This window comes from Lepidochelys kempii, chromosome 5, assembly GCF_965140265.1.
Source record: "Lepidochelys kempii isolate rLepKem1 chromosome 5, rLepKem1.hap2, whole genome shotgun sequence".
Classification (NCBI taxonomy): Eukaryota; Metazoa; Chordata; order Testudines; family Cheloniidae; genus Lepidochelys; species Lepidochelys kempii.
Window position 1 is genome coordinate 37775224 of NC_133260.1, and position 18763 is coordinate 37793986.

The window sequence follows — 18763 nt, forward strand, 5'->3', positions numbered from 1 at the left end:
ACATGGCTAATAGCACTGCTGAGCAGTGAATGAAACCCAACAGCGTTCGCTTCACTGTGTTAGCACATGTGGAAGTAATAGGCCAGGGGTTCTCAAACTGGGGGTTGGGACCCCTCAGGGGGGTCCCGAGGTTATTACCTCGGGGGGGGGAGGTAATGAGCTGTCAGTCTCCACCCCAAACCCCGCTTCACCTCCAGCATTTATAATGGTGTTAAATATATTAAAAAGTGTTTTTAATTTATGGGGGGGTGTGTCTCACTCAAAGGCTTGCTATCTGAAAGGGGTCACCAATACAAAAGTTTGAGAACCATGGTAATAGACCAACAAAGACGGTTAAAATGAATGGTTCAGCTTAAAATTGATTCGATGATTTAACTGGGAATTGGTCCTGCTTTGAGCAGGGGGTTGGACTAGATGACCTTCTGGGGTCCCTTCCAACCCTGATATTCTATGATTCGTTCATAAAAAAACCCAGAGCATTGTGGCATAAAACATGCATTGATGTTTCAATAAACTGCTTCCTTGCTTTATGGTTGAGAAACTATGAATGGATAACTTACATGCACATCAAGCATTGGAACTAGGACTAGCTCACATTAATGAACTGTTAATGCATATCAGCAAAGTTCACACAGCCCATTAGAGGCTCGTGCAGGGTAGACTCGTACCCCAACTTGTTGTGAGCAAAATGTTCCTGTAGACAAGCCCGTAGTCTTAATAATAGTGCCTCTAGAATGTCTTACAGTCTTTAACCCTCTGTTGTAATCTGTATTATACACAGCAATATTTTTGAACAGCCATGGGAACCCCGTTAATTTTGGGTTAATGTGTACATCTGGTTTTCTATCTAGCATATGTGCTTATATGAGCTCATTACCATAGCATCTGACTGCTTCCTAATCTTTACAGTTCTACCCTGTGCGGGCGGGAAGTACAAGTATCTCCAGTTCTCAGCTAGGCAACTGAGGCACAGAGACATCCAACAGGAAGTCTGTAGTGCATCAGGATTTGAACCCAAGTCCCAGAGTAGTGCTGTTGTCACTGGACTATCTTTAACAGCAGTGAGTAGCTGGAAGACAGATTTGCACCCTGCCCATGGTGGGTTTTGCATTATTTCACACTCTGCGTTTCCTCTCCTCATCCTTGTTATGTTTGCCGATTTCTCTGACATCTTTTTTTGCCAGCAGGAATCCAGGCACTTATCTTCATCCCTCACTGAGGGGTTTTGGTATGTTTTTGAATATGGAAAATCAGCTCAAAAATGTGCCCAGCTAGAAAATAAACTGAGGGGTGTCCAGTCAGCACTGTGTTCCCTACCAGCTGTCACTTTTTGTTTTAGTCATGGCAGAGAAAGCAAGTGGCTGGATTGCCACGGAATTGCGAATAGCGACGAGTCAGCTTATCCGTTTCAGAACTATTTTCAACACCAACAGGTGCAGCGGGCTGCTGTAACACCGGGACTTCATTTTTGGTCTTACGCTTCTGCTTGCCTAGTCTGTTGCATTACCAGCATAGAGACTGACAGGGTTTTGTCAGGGAAGGCAAAAGACATAAAGGGTTAGCTTCACCCTTGCTGGCTCAGGGAGGTATTTGCACCTAGTGGGGTCTTGCAAGGATTGGTTCTTGGGCCTACGCTATTTATCAATGACCTGGAAGAAAACAAAATCATCAATGATAAAGTTTGCAGATGACACAAAAATTGAGGGACTGGTAAATAATGAAGAGGACTGGTCACTGATACAGGATGCACTTAGTAAGCTGGGAGCAATCAGACAACATGTGATTCAAGACAGTCAAATGTAAAGCCATACATCTAGAAACAAAAGACTATAGGTTATACTTACAACACGGGGGATTCTTGCCTGGGAGGCAGAATCACTGAAAAAGATTTGCACAGGGCATAGTGGATAAAGAGATAAACATGAACTCCCAGTGTGACACTGTGTGATTTTTGGATGTATAAACAGGGGAATCTTGACTAGGGGTAGAAAGGTTATTTGTTGCAGGTGTGACCACTGCTAGAATACGAAAAGCTCACGAAAGCTCATGCTCAAATAAATTGGTTAGTCTCTAAGGTGCCACAAGTACTCCTTTTCTTTTTGCGAATACAGACTAACACGGCTGTTCCTCTGAAACCTGCTAGAATACTGTCACATTCTGGTGGCCACAATTCAAGGCAGTTGATAAATTGGAGAGAGTTCACAGAACAGCCCATGCAAATAAATGAAGAATTAGACAACAAGTGTTATAGTGATAGCTTCAAGCAGGGCTGTCCCTGGACAGGGAGGCGCAGGGCCCGGGGCAAATCAGCCTGTATGGCCCCCCCGCCTCAACATTTTTTATACCCATGAAATCTGGTTACAGTGAACTTCCAGGGAAGCTGCTGGCTGCAGGTTAAATATTGATAGCACCCAGCTGTATAATTATAATGTTGTTATATTGCAGTTCTTTTTTATAATTATAATGAAGTTCATATAATTAAAAAAAACCTTCACCGACCATGCTCAGTGTTGTGCCGCTTGCATTCTGAAATCCACCTTCCTGGACTTCCTTGCAGCAGACTTGCTTCCTGGGTGCATATGGGCTCGCTACCCTCAGTGAATTTTTTAAAAAATGTACTTACAGATTCACAACACTGAGAGCCATGACGCCAGGACCCTCCGGCATGGAGGAGGGGCTCTAAGATTGGTTTTCTCTGAGGGCTGGGAGGGGGAGGGGAAGCAGAAAAGCAGATGGGTGGAGGACCCGTCCTGGTGGGTGGTGATATAGAGAGCAGAGTTGTGGGATCCCAGGTCCTGGTACTGCGGGGCAGGGGACCCCCCAAGGCTGGAGAGCTGAAAGGCAAGGAGGCCCCTAAGGCAGGGGGAGGGGTGATAAGGGCTAGCCCTGGCCTGGAGATTACTGGCTGGCACTCACCTGTGCTGGGGGTTAGGGGGCCCCGTGTGCTGCTGGAGTGTCCCGCCGGAAAAGGGAAGGGTCCATCCAAGACAGAAGGGCAGGGTCAGGGTCAGCCTGGCTCAGCTTCGCACTAGTGGTTGGGCGTGGGGGGGGGGGGGCACGCTAGTACCCTGCAGTGGCAGATAACGCTGGGACCTGGCAGAGCAGAGTGGGCTGGAGTCAGGTCACTTGCTGCTGCAGTGACTGAGCTCGAGCCCAGGGGGGCTACGGGCAAGAAAAAGAAATAGACCGGCCGGTGACTTCTGCTCCCTCCGCCAGGTCCACCACAACCCCCCCAGGCCACCCTGCCCTTCCCCCCTGCATCCCTCTTAAGCGCGGGGGCCCAGGGTGGTTTCCCTGGTCTGGACGGGACTGCTCTGGTCTCAAGAAACAATCTATTTAGTTTAACAAAGAGAAGGTTAAGGAGTGACTTGATTACAGTTTTTAAGTACCTACCTGGGAAACAAATATTTGATAACTGGTTCTTCAATCTGGCACAGAAAGGTGTAACACAATTCAAGGCTGGACACTGAAGCTAGACAAATTCAGTAAAGCATCCATTTTTTAACAGTAAGGGTAATTGACCATTGGAACAATTTACCAAGGGTTGTGATGGATTCTACATTACTGGCAAGTTTTAAATGAAGATTGGATTTTTTTCCTACATGCTATGCACTAGAAATTATTTCTGGGAAGCTCCATGGCCTGGGTTATTCAGGTGGTCAGACTGGCTGATCACAGTGGTCCCGTCTAACCTTGAAATCTATGAATTTCTTCCTTAGTGAAGTAAGCCTCGGTTTTTGATCAGTACTTTAACAACCATTGTGATATCATCCATTTAGATGAGGAGTTGTCTGGTGAATATTTAACTAGAGGAACTCCTCTTCCTTTCTGTTATTGCTCCACTAAGGGAACTCAAGAGTGTTCTCAGGTCTTTTTAAGATGAGCCCTTTCTTTCTCTGGAGCCGTTCCTACTTCCACTGAAGTCAGTGGCAATTTCAACGGAATCAAGAACAAACCCTATCTTTTAAAGTGATTAGCACCTTACTGGATTAGACCCTTTATGGAATGTTGTCTTTGATGGGATAACCTCTTTGTTTAATTGACCCCCCCCATTTACTTCTTGTTATTCGGTATATAATATGGTCCTGGAAATGTACTAATCTCATTCTTATTGCATTCATTTGTATCTTAAAATGTGTTGTTACTGATGGCACTTACTGTGTAAAATAAACTTTATTTGCAAAAGAAAGTCCAATACAGGAGCTAGGCAGAATCAACCCATGCTTTTATTTCCATTGCATATAAAAATTTCATATGAAGGTATTGATGTACAGTACTACTCCATAGGCTGTAAGAGAGGCTAAGAAACCATTGAAAGACTAATCATTTGCAATGTTCACACAAGTTGCCAGTCTAAAGACATACCCAAAGGAAAAAACAAATTAAAACAATAACAAAAATTGTTCAGGATTTCTGTTATTATAGTGTCCCTTTTATACTGTTTAAAACAAAAGCAATCAAATTCCTTTGGGCCAGGGCTGCTAAAATCTACAGTTTGTGTCAAAAAGGAGGCTCTGTTTTTCCTTGAAAAAGAATCTCTCCTTTCACTGAACAGTCACATGTTACAAGGGCTGGGCATCAATGGAATGGAAAAGAGGTATCTATCTTACACTAGCAACTTAATTGCTATCAGGAATCCTAACTGGCCTACAGCAATTGTGGTGTTTAAGTGGCAAGGGTCCAATTCTGCAAAACTAATAGTAGTGTTATTTAAAGGGTTACAGTCATCCTTTACATCCACACTATGCACATGTGTACAAAAGCCTTAGGTACATCTACAAAAGAGGAAAGCTTTGGCGGCTTGTAACACTAATATTAATGTTGGAAAGCATTCCAAGATTTCAAGTTGTCTTTTACCCTACTCTATGGATTATGGTTATACAGTGATATACTGTACTTCCTGTACATCTAAGTAAGGAAGGAACATGAAGGACAGTTGTCAAAATAATAACGCATATGAATTCTGATTAATTCATTTTCCTATGTGCCTAAGAGCCAAATGAGTTATTACAACTGTCCCAAGTGTACAGCACAGCTGTGCAGTACTGTTTCAAATGATTGTGTTAATTTCAAAAAGGGAACAGGTAATGGCTGAAGTAATCCCTGATTATAGTCTTCAAAAGTGGAAAGAAAACAATCAGGTAGACAATGCAATTACAGTTCTGTAGGTATGGAAAAGCTTGACTTTCAAATGGGGCCATGAATGAAAACAGGTTGTAGTATTGTACATACTAGCTTGTACCAGTGACCCAACCAATTAACTACTAAAAATATTGTAGGAATGCCCAGCCCTAGCTCCACAACTACCTTTCTTTCAAATGCAGCAAAACAGAAGAAAATATTGTTCAAAGTTAAGGCACAGCCCTGGGACCAAAGACCTGCAGCTTTTTTATTTATATATCTTTATGTATTTTATAGTTTTTCTCAAATCTTCCATAAACAAGCTCTAAGGTGACATAGAATATATTACAGGAGAAAAAATGTACAAGGAGTATGTATACATAATATTCATTCTCTCACCAAGAGTTTCCAAATATAGCAACACCAACCTGTCAAGGATGATGTTATAATAAGAACTGATAATTTACAATTAACATTACAGTATGTACATTACAATAAATACATGGTTGTAAACAGAGACAAACAAGACTGTATTACAGGTAAGGTCATTTGGTGAGAAAAATGCATGGCACAAAATAAAATAAATAATGCATTTTAAAAGAATTGTCAAAGCTTTCTGTAAAATCCATTTCATTCAAGTTTTTTTAAAAACCTTTGAATGCAATTTGTTCTACCTGTATTCGCTCATAATTTTTAACAATAATGCAAAAAACCCCAATTAAAAATAACAAACACAGCATTACTGAGTACAGTAACTTGCAAGCTAAAGTGTATTCTTATAAGCAAATGCAGGTTTTTCTTTTTTTCCCATTCAGTACCCAACTCATTGCACTTTCTTATGGCAAAAATATTTCGAACATGTAAAGCCACTTGTAAATTGTATTATTTTTAAAGCAGTGTGCAATGCTAAAGCACACTTCGGCAAAGAAAATAAAAGATTGTACAGTGCATTAGATCCCTGGCTCTAAGAAATCATGTCTTTTTCTACTATTTGATTGTCCATGTGTATGGGTGTATATTTCACAATATGGTGGTATTTTCTTTAAGACTATTTGTTTTCAATTAGTGCAGATGTAAAACCCTTTCAGGTCCATATTGTTTTTTGGAATTTATATTGCTTTTTTCATTATTAAGATTCCAGGCACTCTTGGGGATTGAAAGGATATTTATATGGGAGTGAGGGCTCAGGGGGAGATGGTGAGGGAAAGAAATGAGCTTAAAAGCTCCTATCAGCATGGCGAAATCTCTCCATTCACTTTCCCCCTTTGGTATCTTCTCAGATAAAGCCCTTTTGGGGCTAAAGGCAGATAAACCTACGACCTGGATATAGAAAAATGCAAAATGCACTAAAAGCTAAACCGTTACCCAAAGTTTTTTAAATGGGTTTGTATCCTAGATCTCTGAAATTGGTATAACCCCTTCTTCATTTCCTATAAATTCACTGGTTCAACTGAACTCAAGCAAAGGAAATAAGTGCCATTTCCATTTCATCTTGTCAGAAAGTCACCTATGCCTTGTCATTCGATCAGAATTTGTGACAGAAGGAATCTATTTGTTTTCCTGGGCAACTATTTCCCAATCTCACTCATCAAAATTAGTCTTAATAAAGAGTCAACCATAGGAGATAAATTCCTTCCCACTACACATGACCTATCAGTAGAACTGCATAATGAGAAGCATGACTCTATAAAACCTCTTTTTCCTTCCAAGTTACTGAAGGCTTAGGTACTGATCAGATTTAAAAGTAGAATCCTTCCAGCGCAACTTGGATGTAGAATGAGAAACATTTTCAAGTTGTGAAGTAATCTGGGGGGAAATCCAAACCTTTCCAAGCTTTACTGGTTTATTTAAAAAAAACCCAAACCCTTATGATCTGGCTCTTCATGCAAGGAAAAGGAGTTCTGAAAAATATGCTAATAATCATTTTTAAAGACACACACACACACACACACTTCCGAGGTGAGCATGTGCTCCAGCTAAACAGAAATTACTGCCCAAACTGCTGACACAAAATAAGTTTTAAGGGAGACAAAATAGGAAAGATTCTACTCTTTTGCCACAGCAAACAGGTTGTTCTTGTTTAGTGATTGCCAGTTCTCAGCCTCAGAGTGACATTCTAAAGGAACTAATTTTATTAAGCAAAGAGAAAAGTGTTATGTTTATATAAAGATGGTTCATCACTTTTTCAAACTGGGCCCACTCCTGCAAATCCTGACTTGAGTGGTCCCATTGGTTTCAGTGCGACCATCTGTGGGAGTAAGGGAGGGGCTGCAGGGTCAGCTCCACTAGGAGGACAAAAGCACAATGCAGACGTCTGTTGTTTGTCTGAAAAAATTATAATAAAAACAAACATAAAAGGAATTCCATCCCACCGAAAGGGTTTCCTGCAACACACACAAAAATATTTCAAGGAAGTCATTGGTATATAAAACAATGGATTTTTACAGCTCAGATCAAGGCTATAAAAATCTAACGTGCAAAACTAAAATAAAATAAAATGTATAACTAGATAACTAGAAGTATTATCCAGTGTTGCACAGATTTGTACTGAAAACTTGCAAGTTACTCTTTGGAAAAAATAACCAGTGGCAGATGAAGTTCTGAAGGTGTTTTTTTCTTTAAATATAATACCTCAATACATTTAATAATAAAAGTAAGCTCTACAAAAGATCTCTGTTTTACATATAATACAAAATGCAGAGGTCAGTGTAACCCACTTGGCCACACTTTCTTTATTTTTTTTTCAGTCATGTATTAGGAAGACTTGAAATTAGAAAATTATGCAATTTCCACAGCTCATCTTCCTACAGGTAACAGATTCATGTTGTGTCCCATTATTCATGTGCATTTGTTTTCCATTAGGAACCTCAGTTCATTCTCTGGCTGTTTTCTTAAAACTCTGATGATGAACGTTACTCAATGCCTTGCTTGTAAAATAAAAGCAAAACAAAACAGAACACCCAATGCACACCAGCCTTTTGCTGGTAGGCTATATTCCTCTGAAACCACTTTAGAGACCTGATTTCTTTAATCAAATCTGCCAAATGGAGATCTTATTAAGATGCTGTTCATGGATGTTTTCCCCTTTGCTCTCTGATGCCATGGAGGTGAAATTGTGGTTACAATATTCCTGAGTGCCAAACTGAGTAATTAAGGTCAGTTTTGATCAACAAACGTCCTGGCAGGTGACAGTGAGGTGTGACCGTGGTTGTGGCATGTGACGTGCACTTTGGAAACCATTTTCTAATTAAAAAAAAAAAGAGAGAGAGAGACAAAGAGACAGAGAGAAAGAAACTGAGTCTTCACACTGTTACGTGTCAGGAGAATGATCTTCCTCTAGCACGCAAGGTTCTGTGTGGCTCTCCTCCCCTTCTACTTCTTCGCCTACTTGCTCGTCAAGGGGAATTTCAGTGGATTCTGAGTCCTGGGTGCAAAGAGTCTTGGAGTCACTGAAGCTGGTGTCTTCTTCCACTTGACTTCCACTGTCCTTTTCAGTGTCTGATTCACCATCTTCCTCCAGTGTTAGTTCAAACTGGAATTTTTCAGTCTGGCCCTGCCGACCCTCTTCCTGGTCATCCGGTGCAGGAGAAGGGCTCTGAGGGATTGTGCTCTGGTACCATTCTCGATTGTCCTCCAGGGTGTCCAAGATATCCTGGGCATCAGGGTGAACAAGATCTGCCCAGGTCTCCCAAAGAGGATGAACAATGTAGTCTATAAACCCCACCTGTTCCAAGTAATGTCACAATACAAAATTAGGATGAGTACCTTATTCCCAAGAAAAAATGCACATATAGGTTATAAAACAAAATAGAAATTCTTGATGACAGCACAGAGGATCCTGATGTTCATTCCTTCCCAGACGAACCGAGTACAATGTCTGAGCACACTATTGTCAGAAACAGGCATGCTGGATACCCTATCTTTAAGAAGGCTGAAAAGAAGCCGTGTTATTCTATGTGGAAAATGGGCTTTTATAGCATTCTCAACAGATTGCAGTGCTCAAGGCTGAGTCCTTAGCTTTTTATCTCGTATTAATGGGAGATGGATATTGGAAAGGGTTTATTTTTAAACCTAATTCCCAACAACTCATTCTTATCTCTTGAGCTGAACTGCTATTTTACATATGATTGTGCTATTAAAGGGAAGCTTAATGAAAAGATGTAATGTATTCCTCCTTATAGCACATCCTACGTGACAGAACAATGCCATAATGGAGCTTTTTGGCCCAAACACAGCTATTTTTAATGGTAGGAAATCTCAACTCCTCTTAAAAGCTGTATTAATTAAAAGGGGAAAAAAATCCAACAACATACATCCAGAAACCCATGCAAATAAAACAAATCAAGTGGCTAAGATCCAAGTTTATCTATTAGAATGTATTGGCATGTTATCTCATTAATTATTCAAATAGATTACCTGTGATTTCTCTACAGATGCATTGTGCTTATCACACATGGGACTTATCTCCATGCCCCTCTCTCTTTCCCGGTCTCCTTGACGAAAGAACTCTTCCATTATTCTGTCGGTCCACTGGCGGTAGAGCTGGAGTGGCTTGGTTGGATTGCTTAGATCTGCACAGTGCACCATATTCTGTAAAACCTAAAATGGACAAACATATATTATCTACTGAGCACCTCCTGCATTATTAACACTAGAGACGAAAGGCTCTTTATTCCATTTACACATTTGGTGGCTGTGAAACAGAATCTTGAAAATACAGGTAGCACAGCATTTATTCTGTACAGCAAAAGCTGGATGTGCCTATGTGTGTTTTTCACACTTGCATTAATAGCCAAAAATTATCTCACTTCTACAGCTTCTGTCTATATTAAGAGGTAGAAAATGTTTAAGTGCAAGACTGCTCAGGTTCAAAGATGCTTAGAAGTTAGGTCATAGCAAATTAAACCCAGAAAAAGTATTTTCCTTCCTCAAAGCTCAACCAAAGAACTGGTCAATGCCCAACAGAATGTGATACTGAAGTCAAATATGGCACTTGTGGCTAATGGACACATTTGAAAGGACAGGGAGAGCGTAATGAGGTGAGAATGGGGACAGAATTAAATGAGACGAACACCCACGTAGGACTGGGGAGACAAACCTAGTAAATGTAGGCTAGTGACTATTTTTCAGCATGGATGATCTTACCTGAATTCTGTCTGAATAATTATCAAGAAGTAGAACTCCAGAACTAGTCACTTTCTTGGTTTCAACCATAGTTTTCAAATCAGCCAACAGATTCATATGTTTAGACATGTCTGTTGCAAGTACCTTGAAGGTGAAGTCAAAGTATTAGTAACTAAAATAATTGAATGAGTTTTTTTCAATATTTGAATATGACAGCCCCCAAATCACAGAGAGATACAGGTTTATGTTGTTGTTTTTTTGGCGGAAGGTATGGGGGAAACCATGATCTACACATATGACCATATACATTTTTTTCCTAACTAGGGTTCACCGTGCCGTAAAGGCTATTGGTTGTGCCAGCCTTTAGTTTTAATTCAAAAGAACTCCAACATACATGCTTTATACATAATGCAATTTTCACTGCATTGCCTGCATTTTGTGCCTGAGTGTATCTAATGTACCAGAAAACTACCTAAGGTTTGTTTTGTTAATTCAATCTGAATGAATTAGAAGTGGGAAATTCAAGCTGAAACTCACAATGTCAATAACCATTTTCCTCAGTGATTGTCTTTGTTTTTTGGTCAGATTCTGGAAAATGTCACAATTCTCTTCCTGTAGCAACTTGAAACCCACAGCTAAATGATGGTTCTCCAATACCGATGAGTCATTGTACATCAAGGCAAGTTCAGAGTCTGCAAGACAGTCATGAGGCAGAATGTTAACAAAGCTTGTGTTTCCCCCCAGGTTATTTTTTGATTTTTCAGATTCCCAAGACAGCTTCCTTGGGACATATTCCTCTAATATTTAGAACAGTCCTTCTCTTCATCGCTGCAGGTCAAACTAACCCCTTCCTAGATTTACCATTTGGAATCTAAGGAGATGGTAACATAGAAAAGTGAGTTCATAATGTTTGTAACAGGATTTAGAGATACACTTTTGTTCCTTCTATCTTTTAACTATCTGTATTGGCTTACACAGGAAACGAGTATTGTTTCCTGTGTAAACCAAGTAACTCAGAGACTATAGGAACTGATGAAGTAAACCTAAAACCCCAGAAAACCCTAACAAACTGAGGCAAAGGAGTATGGGGAACAAGCATAAAGAATCAGATCAGTACTTTCAGAACCCCTCCCACATGTGCACCAAATCAGATGGAAAATATGGCACACACACCTTATAGCACAATATTATTTAAGTTAAATTGCATCGGCCTACAACTCAGAGCCAGGAAAACAAAGCTAAGGATTTGCCCTGGTTTAGGCATGTAGCAAACAGCTTGATTTTCCATTTATGCACTTCAACAATCTCAGGCACTCTGAGGAGTAAACGGGGCATTAGTATATGAAAACAGCATGTTTTGGGAGGAGGGTGACAGGATAATACCAGTAGTGTTTCTCAATATTCTATTGGAGAGCCATATGGCTTGAAAGCCCTAAGCAGTGACCTGGCCCAATGACTGAATTGCATGCAACGCACTAATAGTGACAGAATGTTGTCTTTTCAAATGTGAGTATTCTTAATGCAGTCTATATTGCAGTGAAAATAAAGGGGCTCATGTACCCTCTTAGCAACATCCTGGAACAACTTGTACTTAGATATATGCAAAAGTCTGCATGCATCTACTTAGGCCGACTAACCAGCCTACTTTGAAAATGAAGAGCATATTTTATTCCATTTACGCAGGAACACAGCTAGATTTTATACACACAACCAGTTTACATGCCTTTGAGTATATGGCCTAAAACGATTGCATTATTGAAAAAGAATACTTTGTATGCAATCACACTTGTCATTTATTGACATTAATTTCTGTTTATTAGTTTCTGTATCCTAAATCTAGCTGTGCATCAGTCTATTCTACTCTTTGTCCTCGTTATCTTCTTTTATAGACACGGTAGTCTAAAATTCCTTCAGCTCACTGGGGTTGCACATGAAGGCTCTTGTGTTCAGATTTCAGGAGCCTCATTACGTATTCTCCTGCTGTCTCACTCTGCTGTACCGAACACGTGAATCTTGTGATTCAGGAAATCCTTCCTCTACCTTTCTTTGCCTTGAAGGCAGAAAAGCCATAATAGCAGAGAAGAAAAAGACCTTGTTTGTCAACCAACAGCCCTTTCATCTTTCACAGAAAATTCTGTAAGCATGTTTATTTGCTATTTTTCCAAGAAGGAAAGTGGAAAATTGTAGGAAAAACAGCCTTTCTGGAGGCCAAGGCCGAAAGGAGTGCTCAACACTACTGTTACTCAGAAAGGCTGGCCCTATGGGTGGTTTGATTTTGTTAATATTTGTAATTGCTGTGGAAGAAGGAAAAGTACCCACATGTTATTCAATATAACAATCTTGTTAGCAGCTCCTGGTATGTTTGTGAGAAAAGACTGAAGAAAACTGTATGGCTTTATATAGTTGCTCTCCCTCAGGGGTTATGATTGAGGGGGAGCACCTTAATTCCCACAGGTCCAAGGGACCTTTGCCAAAGAGGCTGGCCATGGGGTGCAGAGAGTCTGTGTCTCCTCTCAGTGCCCTAGCCACATCCCTCCTGGTCAGTGGGAGACCTCTTGGGTCCCATAAATCAGTATATATACTCTTAGATGAACTGTCTTCTGTTTGGGGGAGTGTCTTTGTCCCCGGGGATGGTGATGCATTTTCTACTGTTTTTCTCTAACCCTTTTAAAGTTTGAGTCCCCACTGAATTTAATACTTGTGAAAAGAGCTCTAGTGAGAGCCTTTCTGGAGACTGGCATTCTCTGTTTATCCACAGAGTGAATAAAACACATGTAGTGACAGTACAGACTTCTATACGGTGCCATGGCAATGCACCTCCAACCTAACTGGCAGGGAACACTATCCTGGGGGGGAGACAGTGTTGTGCAGTCTCCATTGCCCTGAAATCCTTGGCCTCTCTTTAGCCTGCCAACAAGAGTGCCAGTTAGTGCCAAATGTAATGTGAAAGCTTCTCCAGCAGTAACTGGGCTAAAGTGATTGCCTCATTTCTTATAAGTCACTGAATAACTATATGAATAGTTGGGCTGGATTTGAACTGTTTATCCAGAAGTGAAGAGCTTTATATACCACTACTAGTCCCTTGAGTTGGCCAGTCACCCAATGGTAATCTCACAAAAATTCAGCAATCTCCCCAGAAACGAATAAAAATAATTCCCAGATTCAAATGCTTTTACTTAAATTAAAACTAATGCTTCTCATTCTATAGCAGTTCCATTCCCTCAAAATATTATGTTATCATGAAGTGTACCCAGGAAATGGTTTATTTACATCTTGGCATATTAAGTGCTATTTTGTGCACTAAACCTGGTTCAGTCTGTTCCTATGTTGAGCTGTTGAAGTGCACTTGCCACAATATAGCTTTGAAACTTCTGTGACATCCCCAATCCTCCTCCTTGTGGATGAGTCACCAATTTGCATTTCACTGTAGGGTAGCCCGTAGGCCATTAAAGCACATAAAAATAAATTCAAATAATGTTCAGGGTCTTATTTGAACCTATAACAGCAAAAAAGTCAAAGCTGGATCACTCTCCCTCAGACTGCTGGGTCATGGCATTGTAGCACTAGTGCAACAGAGTGCATCAATGCAGAAATTACCTACAGTATCTACTAACATGTATGTAGATGGGTTAAAGATGCACCCACAGTCATGATTCCATTTTCTTGATTTTTCCCCCTTGCTTTCTCAGACCCTCAATATAATTTCAACCTTGATATTTCTGGTGAGCTACTGTAAAAGGAAATTCAGTTGGGATGGCAAAAGCAATAATAGTGTATAAAGTAACTTAACATTGATCCAGACTGTGCTACCTTATGCATGTTGTATAATATCTTACTCCACAAATAGTCCCATTCAAATCAATGGGGTTACACATGGAGTTAGGTTCTATTCAATAGAGGTATCACAATCTAGCCCTTAAAAAAATAAAAGTCATGCTCATATTTGGTAGAAAACTCGTGATGCTGCAGCACAGACCAGAGCAGTGCAGAACATGTCACTGGTACACTGGACTTCACATTCAGAGGTGGTGTTAGGCTGTTCCACGTCTCCATGCTTCTTTGTTCATATAGGGGCTATCACTACAGGCTGTGGAGCATCAGAAATAGGGAGAGGAGAGGTTTTACCACAGCCTAAGAGACTTTGCAGGCAGGAGGCAGCCATGTATGCCATAAGGACGCAGCAGCTAGGAAATTATCACAGGTATGTACAGAAAGGAATGGGCACGGCACATGCTATTTTGCAAAGAGCCCCACAAACCTAGGGCTGACCCTACTCATATTAATTGTTTTCTTTCTTTTTTCCATTAATCTTCTATTCTGTTTTTACCCATTTTTTTCCTTACTGAATGGAAACCTTACAAAACTTCCACTTTATTTCAGGAGAAGAACCATTCTGCCCCTAGTGGGTGACAGTGCTAGAGTTCATCCACCTAGTAACTCCTGCCCCCTTTGAGTATTTAGTGCAATGGGCAGATTAGGGTTAAATTCCTTGCAAAATGACTGTCAGATTAAAATACAAACACTTGTGTATATTCTAAGAGAAGGGTATGAAGCAGAAAAGCTTGTGCTTCTCATTTTCTATGCACATATCTTACAGGATACCAACTGTAGAAACTGTAAGTATTAAAAACAAACAAACAAACCAACCCACACTTACTTGTGTTGATAAGAAATTGGTTTGAAACCCCAGGGTGGTCAACATCATGTATTGCACTGGCAAAAATTGCTGCAAGAATCTCCAGATCCGTGAACACTGCCTGAACCATACAACAGAAACAACAATTACTGAACAAGGAAACTGCCTTTTCAGTAAAAGGACAGTGCATTGATTTTTTCTCCTTCAAAATTCATATTTCAAAAAAATAAAACAAAACAAAAACATCTTTCAACACAGTTTAAATATAACAGGAACTTCAAAATGTTATTTAAATATGATCCTCACAAAGTTTTGGAAAATAGTCCATTACATATACAAGACATTTCATATTTGGGTATCGACATGCACTTGCATAAAAGTGTCTGTGTTTTAGAGGTCCTGAGCACTGAAAGTACCACTGAATTCAATGGAATGAAAAATCGTGGGTTTTTCAGCATCTCTCCATAAATAAGGTCATTTGTATTTAGATCACTAAATATAGAGAGGTGCCTAAATCTTACCACCTACACAAGTCTGAAAATTTTGGCCTAACTAATCATTATACACTACGGTGTTACCCCAAGTAGTATATTTATGTTGCATTAAGCATGCTTATATTACATTATCAACATATAATATGTACTGGTTACGGTAAAAAGGAACATGCCTCCTAAATGATATTAAGAGAGAATGGATATGATTTATTATAACTGTAAACTGCAAGGTATACATTCTACAATGAACTGATTCTCCTTTTAGAAGCCATTATGAAAATAAACCCATCAACAACAGCATGCAGGGGGATATGAGTATTTTACTAGCTCAAGCACTGTGCTGGAAAACAAGACTCTGAAGGATAACTGACGGGACAGATTAAGTAACGCTACTGACAATCAATGTGGCTGCCCACTGAAGCGAGTGGTAATGCAGCTCCATTTATGAAAAGAAGCTGAACCTCCTCCCTGCCATGAGGGAAATCTTCTACAAGAGGACTGCTTCTTTTAGGAGCAAAGAGACCTCCCAGATATCCCTAGAGCTCTCCCAATTCATTCACTTCAAGGAGAAGGCGAGGGAGGGAGGGAGGAGGCATTCAGCACCTTCCAGTATTGGAATCTCTGTGAGCCAGACGGCAAAAATGGAAACCTGGTCAAGGTCAAATCCTTTTGAGTTTCAAAGTAAGATGTAAGTTAAGCTTAATCACAGTTTTATAATAAAAGAGGAGAGAGATTCCAATGTTTCTCTAGCTTCCTTTCCCCTCAGAGACTTAAGCTCTCTTTTAAACAGCTCATATAAAGAGGATTCATTTTTAAAAACTCTGGATTTCAAGGTTTTTTTTAACAAAGTAAGACAACCCATTAAGGATCTAATATGGGTTTAACACTTCCTGAGTATTGAATGTTACATTGAAGTAAATGTTAGAGAAATTCAGTTCAGAGAAGCAGAAAAATATAAATGTAACGTTCTGCACAGAAAATGTATCAGTGAAAAAAACAACACTGTACTATATTACTTAGGGAACCACATCCTGTCATCATGTTTCCTGTATAATTCCCATTGGTTTCAATGAAAACGCCACATGGGAAATGACAGGACATGACCTGTAGTTAAAAGCAGATGGTGAAAACAGGTTACCAAAAGAATGTGGTTGATTTAGCACTAGCCAAGTAAATAAACTTGGGTCCTCACTAAATTCCTTTAGAAGAGAAAGTCTCATGAAACTATATATATATATCTTACAGACCCTAGGATAATTTACATTTAGCTTAGAAGAGTTTTTGATATTTCGCATGCATATATGTTTCTCTCTCCCCTCTTCCATGGATGTGTGGATTTACCTCCAAAGCTGGGGTTGATAGCAGTACGTGAGTAGACTGAACGACATCTGCAGCATGTATGTTGTTGTGATATGCCACATCTGCATGGTAATGGTCTTCTAGGGTCATCAAGTAAGTTATTAAAGTGTCTGCTGGAATTTTAAATGTTTTTAACAAATCCCGTTCCTGGAGGAAGGAAGAGGAAAACAATTAAGTTTATAAGAAACATAACGATTGATGAATAAAGAGCACTAGTGCAGCTTCCATCTCGCCCACCTGGAAAATGGTATGCATGATGACTGTCAGAGGTCTGTTTCCAGATAGTTCTGCTATTTTGAAAACATGCAGGCCCCATTTGTTCACATCTTCTAGTTCCTAGAATGAAATTAAGCAACAGAAACTCTTAAATCAAATACTTAATTTTCCAATCATTTTTATTTGAAATAGCTACAATATCAGAGTCATGAAGATTCAAGCTAACAAACTGGTTGAACCACTGTGAAAATAATATACTAAACCTTCTGATAGTGCTCAAATTAAAGTTTGCCTTTTATTTTGCTGATGATTTATGCATAAGGACCTTATTAATACACATACAATGCTTGTTTATTTTACATTATGTTCTCCTCAGGCAGAAAAAATTCCCACTGCTCTCCTGTTGGAACAGAAGTTTACTATACACTCACTTCGTTTTTTCAGAGTTCCTGATTTATACTTGCCTAAGTGAGATCAGAAACTGGCATTAGCCCTTTAAATCAAAGGCTGTGGAAAGAGTATGGAAAAACACACTAAAGTCTGTTTGACAACCTCAAAACTTCATTAAATTGCATGGTAAGTTTCTAAGATCTTGGTAGAGAACAGGTTAAATCTTCCTTACCTTGGCAAGGACATCTTCTTGTTCGGTTTTAACTCCGAATTTGGGGATACTGGAATTAGTTAAACTAGAGCTGTGCATCAGTTTTTTCACTCCACTGATCTGAGACATAGGCCTCTTCTTTTTCTCTTTCTCTTTCTGTGTTGGAGAAGGGATTTCCACTTCATGTTGTTTGTCTTTGAAGAAAGGGGAGAAAAAAATAACTTTGAAGGGCATTTTCCATACTTATAAAAATTATATATTTTTTGTTGATCTTAATGGTTAAGATTGATTTTGTGTACACTATAACCCTTCCATTATCATTCTGTCTTTTTTAAGCTAAATGTGGAGACTAATAATTATTCGAAATTAAAAACAACAACAACTGAACAAAGAAACTTTGTTCAACTGTATGAAGCACTGCACTATTCCAAAGGTTGTTTCATTATTTCTGAATAGACTTTGAGTGTAGTTTGTGGCTGCATCATCCCCCCTCGCCCAACAATGTATAGGGAGGTAATCCTTTCCACAAAAAGAAAGTAGTAGACCTGGCCAGAAACTCAAATTGTCATTCCATGGGACCTTCCAAAATAATAATAATAATAAAAAGTTCAGAATCAGAATGAAAAAATGAATTTAGGTATTTCCTGTAGAATGCGAATTCCAAAATTTCATTTCAAACTTCTGGAAACAGCAGGCAGGGAGTCAGGGCTCCCAGGGTTTCCGAACTGCCAGAGTCTGAAAGTCCTGGTAGCTCCCACTCCGAGGCAGCCTTTGTGGCAAGCTTCCCCAGAGCCAGGGATTCTGGAAAGGCGGTTGCAAGCACTAGCAGTCCTCCAAGGGGCTGGAAGGCGAGCTGGCAGGAAACCAAGCAGGCAGAACCAACCAAAATCTGCCTGGTTTCTGTTATGAATTTCATTATAATCAATGTGTTCTCAAAGAACGTTTCTGCAGGAATACAACATTTAAACAAACTGGCATTTTCTGACAGAAAAAATACTCTATTCCAGAAAATTTCTGACCAGCTCTAGAAGTTATATAACATAAATACAACAAATAGCTTGAGCAGATTATGGCAAGAAGAGTATTGATAGATTTTACCCTTAAATACTAGCTTCAGGCTAAAACATTACCATCGCTCATGCGCATATGCACAGCCCAAGGAAATTACAATATTTTTCAAGCCCTTGTCAAAATACTGCTTGTTTTTTCTTT

The 18763-nt window shown here is 39.7% G+C and overlaps 1 protein-coding gene across 12 annotated transcripts in view; it reads right to left on the reverse strand.

Annotated features, from left to right (window-relative positions):
• Nucleotides 1–4185: 4185 nt before the first annotated feature.
• The window catches only part of PDE4D (phosphodiesterase 4D), a 769499-nt gene continuing 754921 nt past the window's right edge, over nucleotides 4186–18763 (reverse strand). For all 12 annotated transcript variants that reach the window (XM_073343989.1, XM_073343991.1, XM_073343992.1 and 9 more), the window contains 8 exons: nucleotides 17573–17745; nucleotides 16972–17070; nucleotides 16717–16881; nucleotides 14903–15002; nucleotides 10783–10937; nucleotides 10267–10389; nucleotides 9538–9720; nucleotides 4186–8845 (listed from right to left, as the gene is read on the reverse strand). In XM_073343989.1, the coding sequence (XP_073200090.1) occupies nucleotides 8432–8845; nucleotides 9538–9720; nucleotides 10267–10389; nucleotides 10783–10937; nucleotides 14903–15002; nucleotides 16717–16881; nucleotides 16972–17070; nucleotides 17573–17745 (1412 nt within the window). In that variant the 3' untranslated portion in view covers nucleotides 4186–8431. The remainder of the gene's footprint in view (nucleotides 8846–9537; nucleotides 9721–10266; nucleotides 10390–10782; nucleotides 10938–14902; nucleotides 15003–16716; nucleotides 16882–16971; nucleotides 17071–17572; nucleotides 17746–18763) is intronic.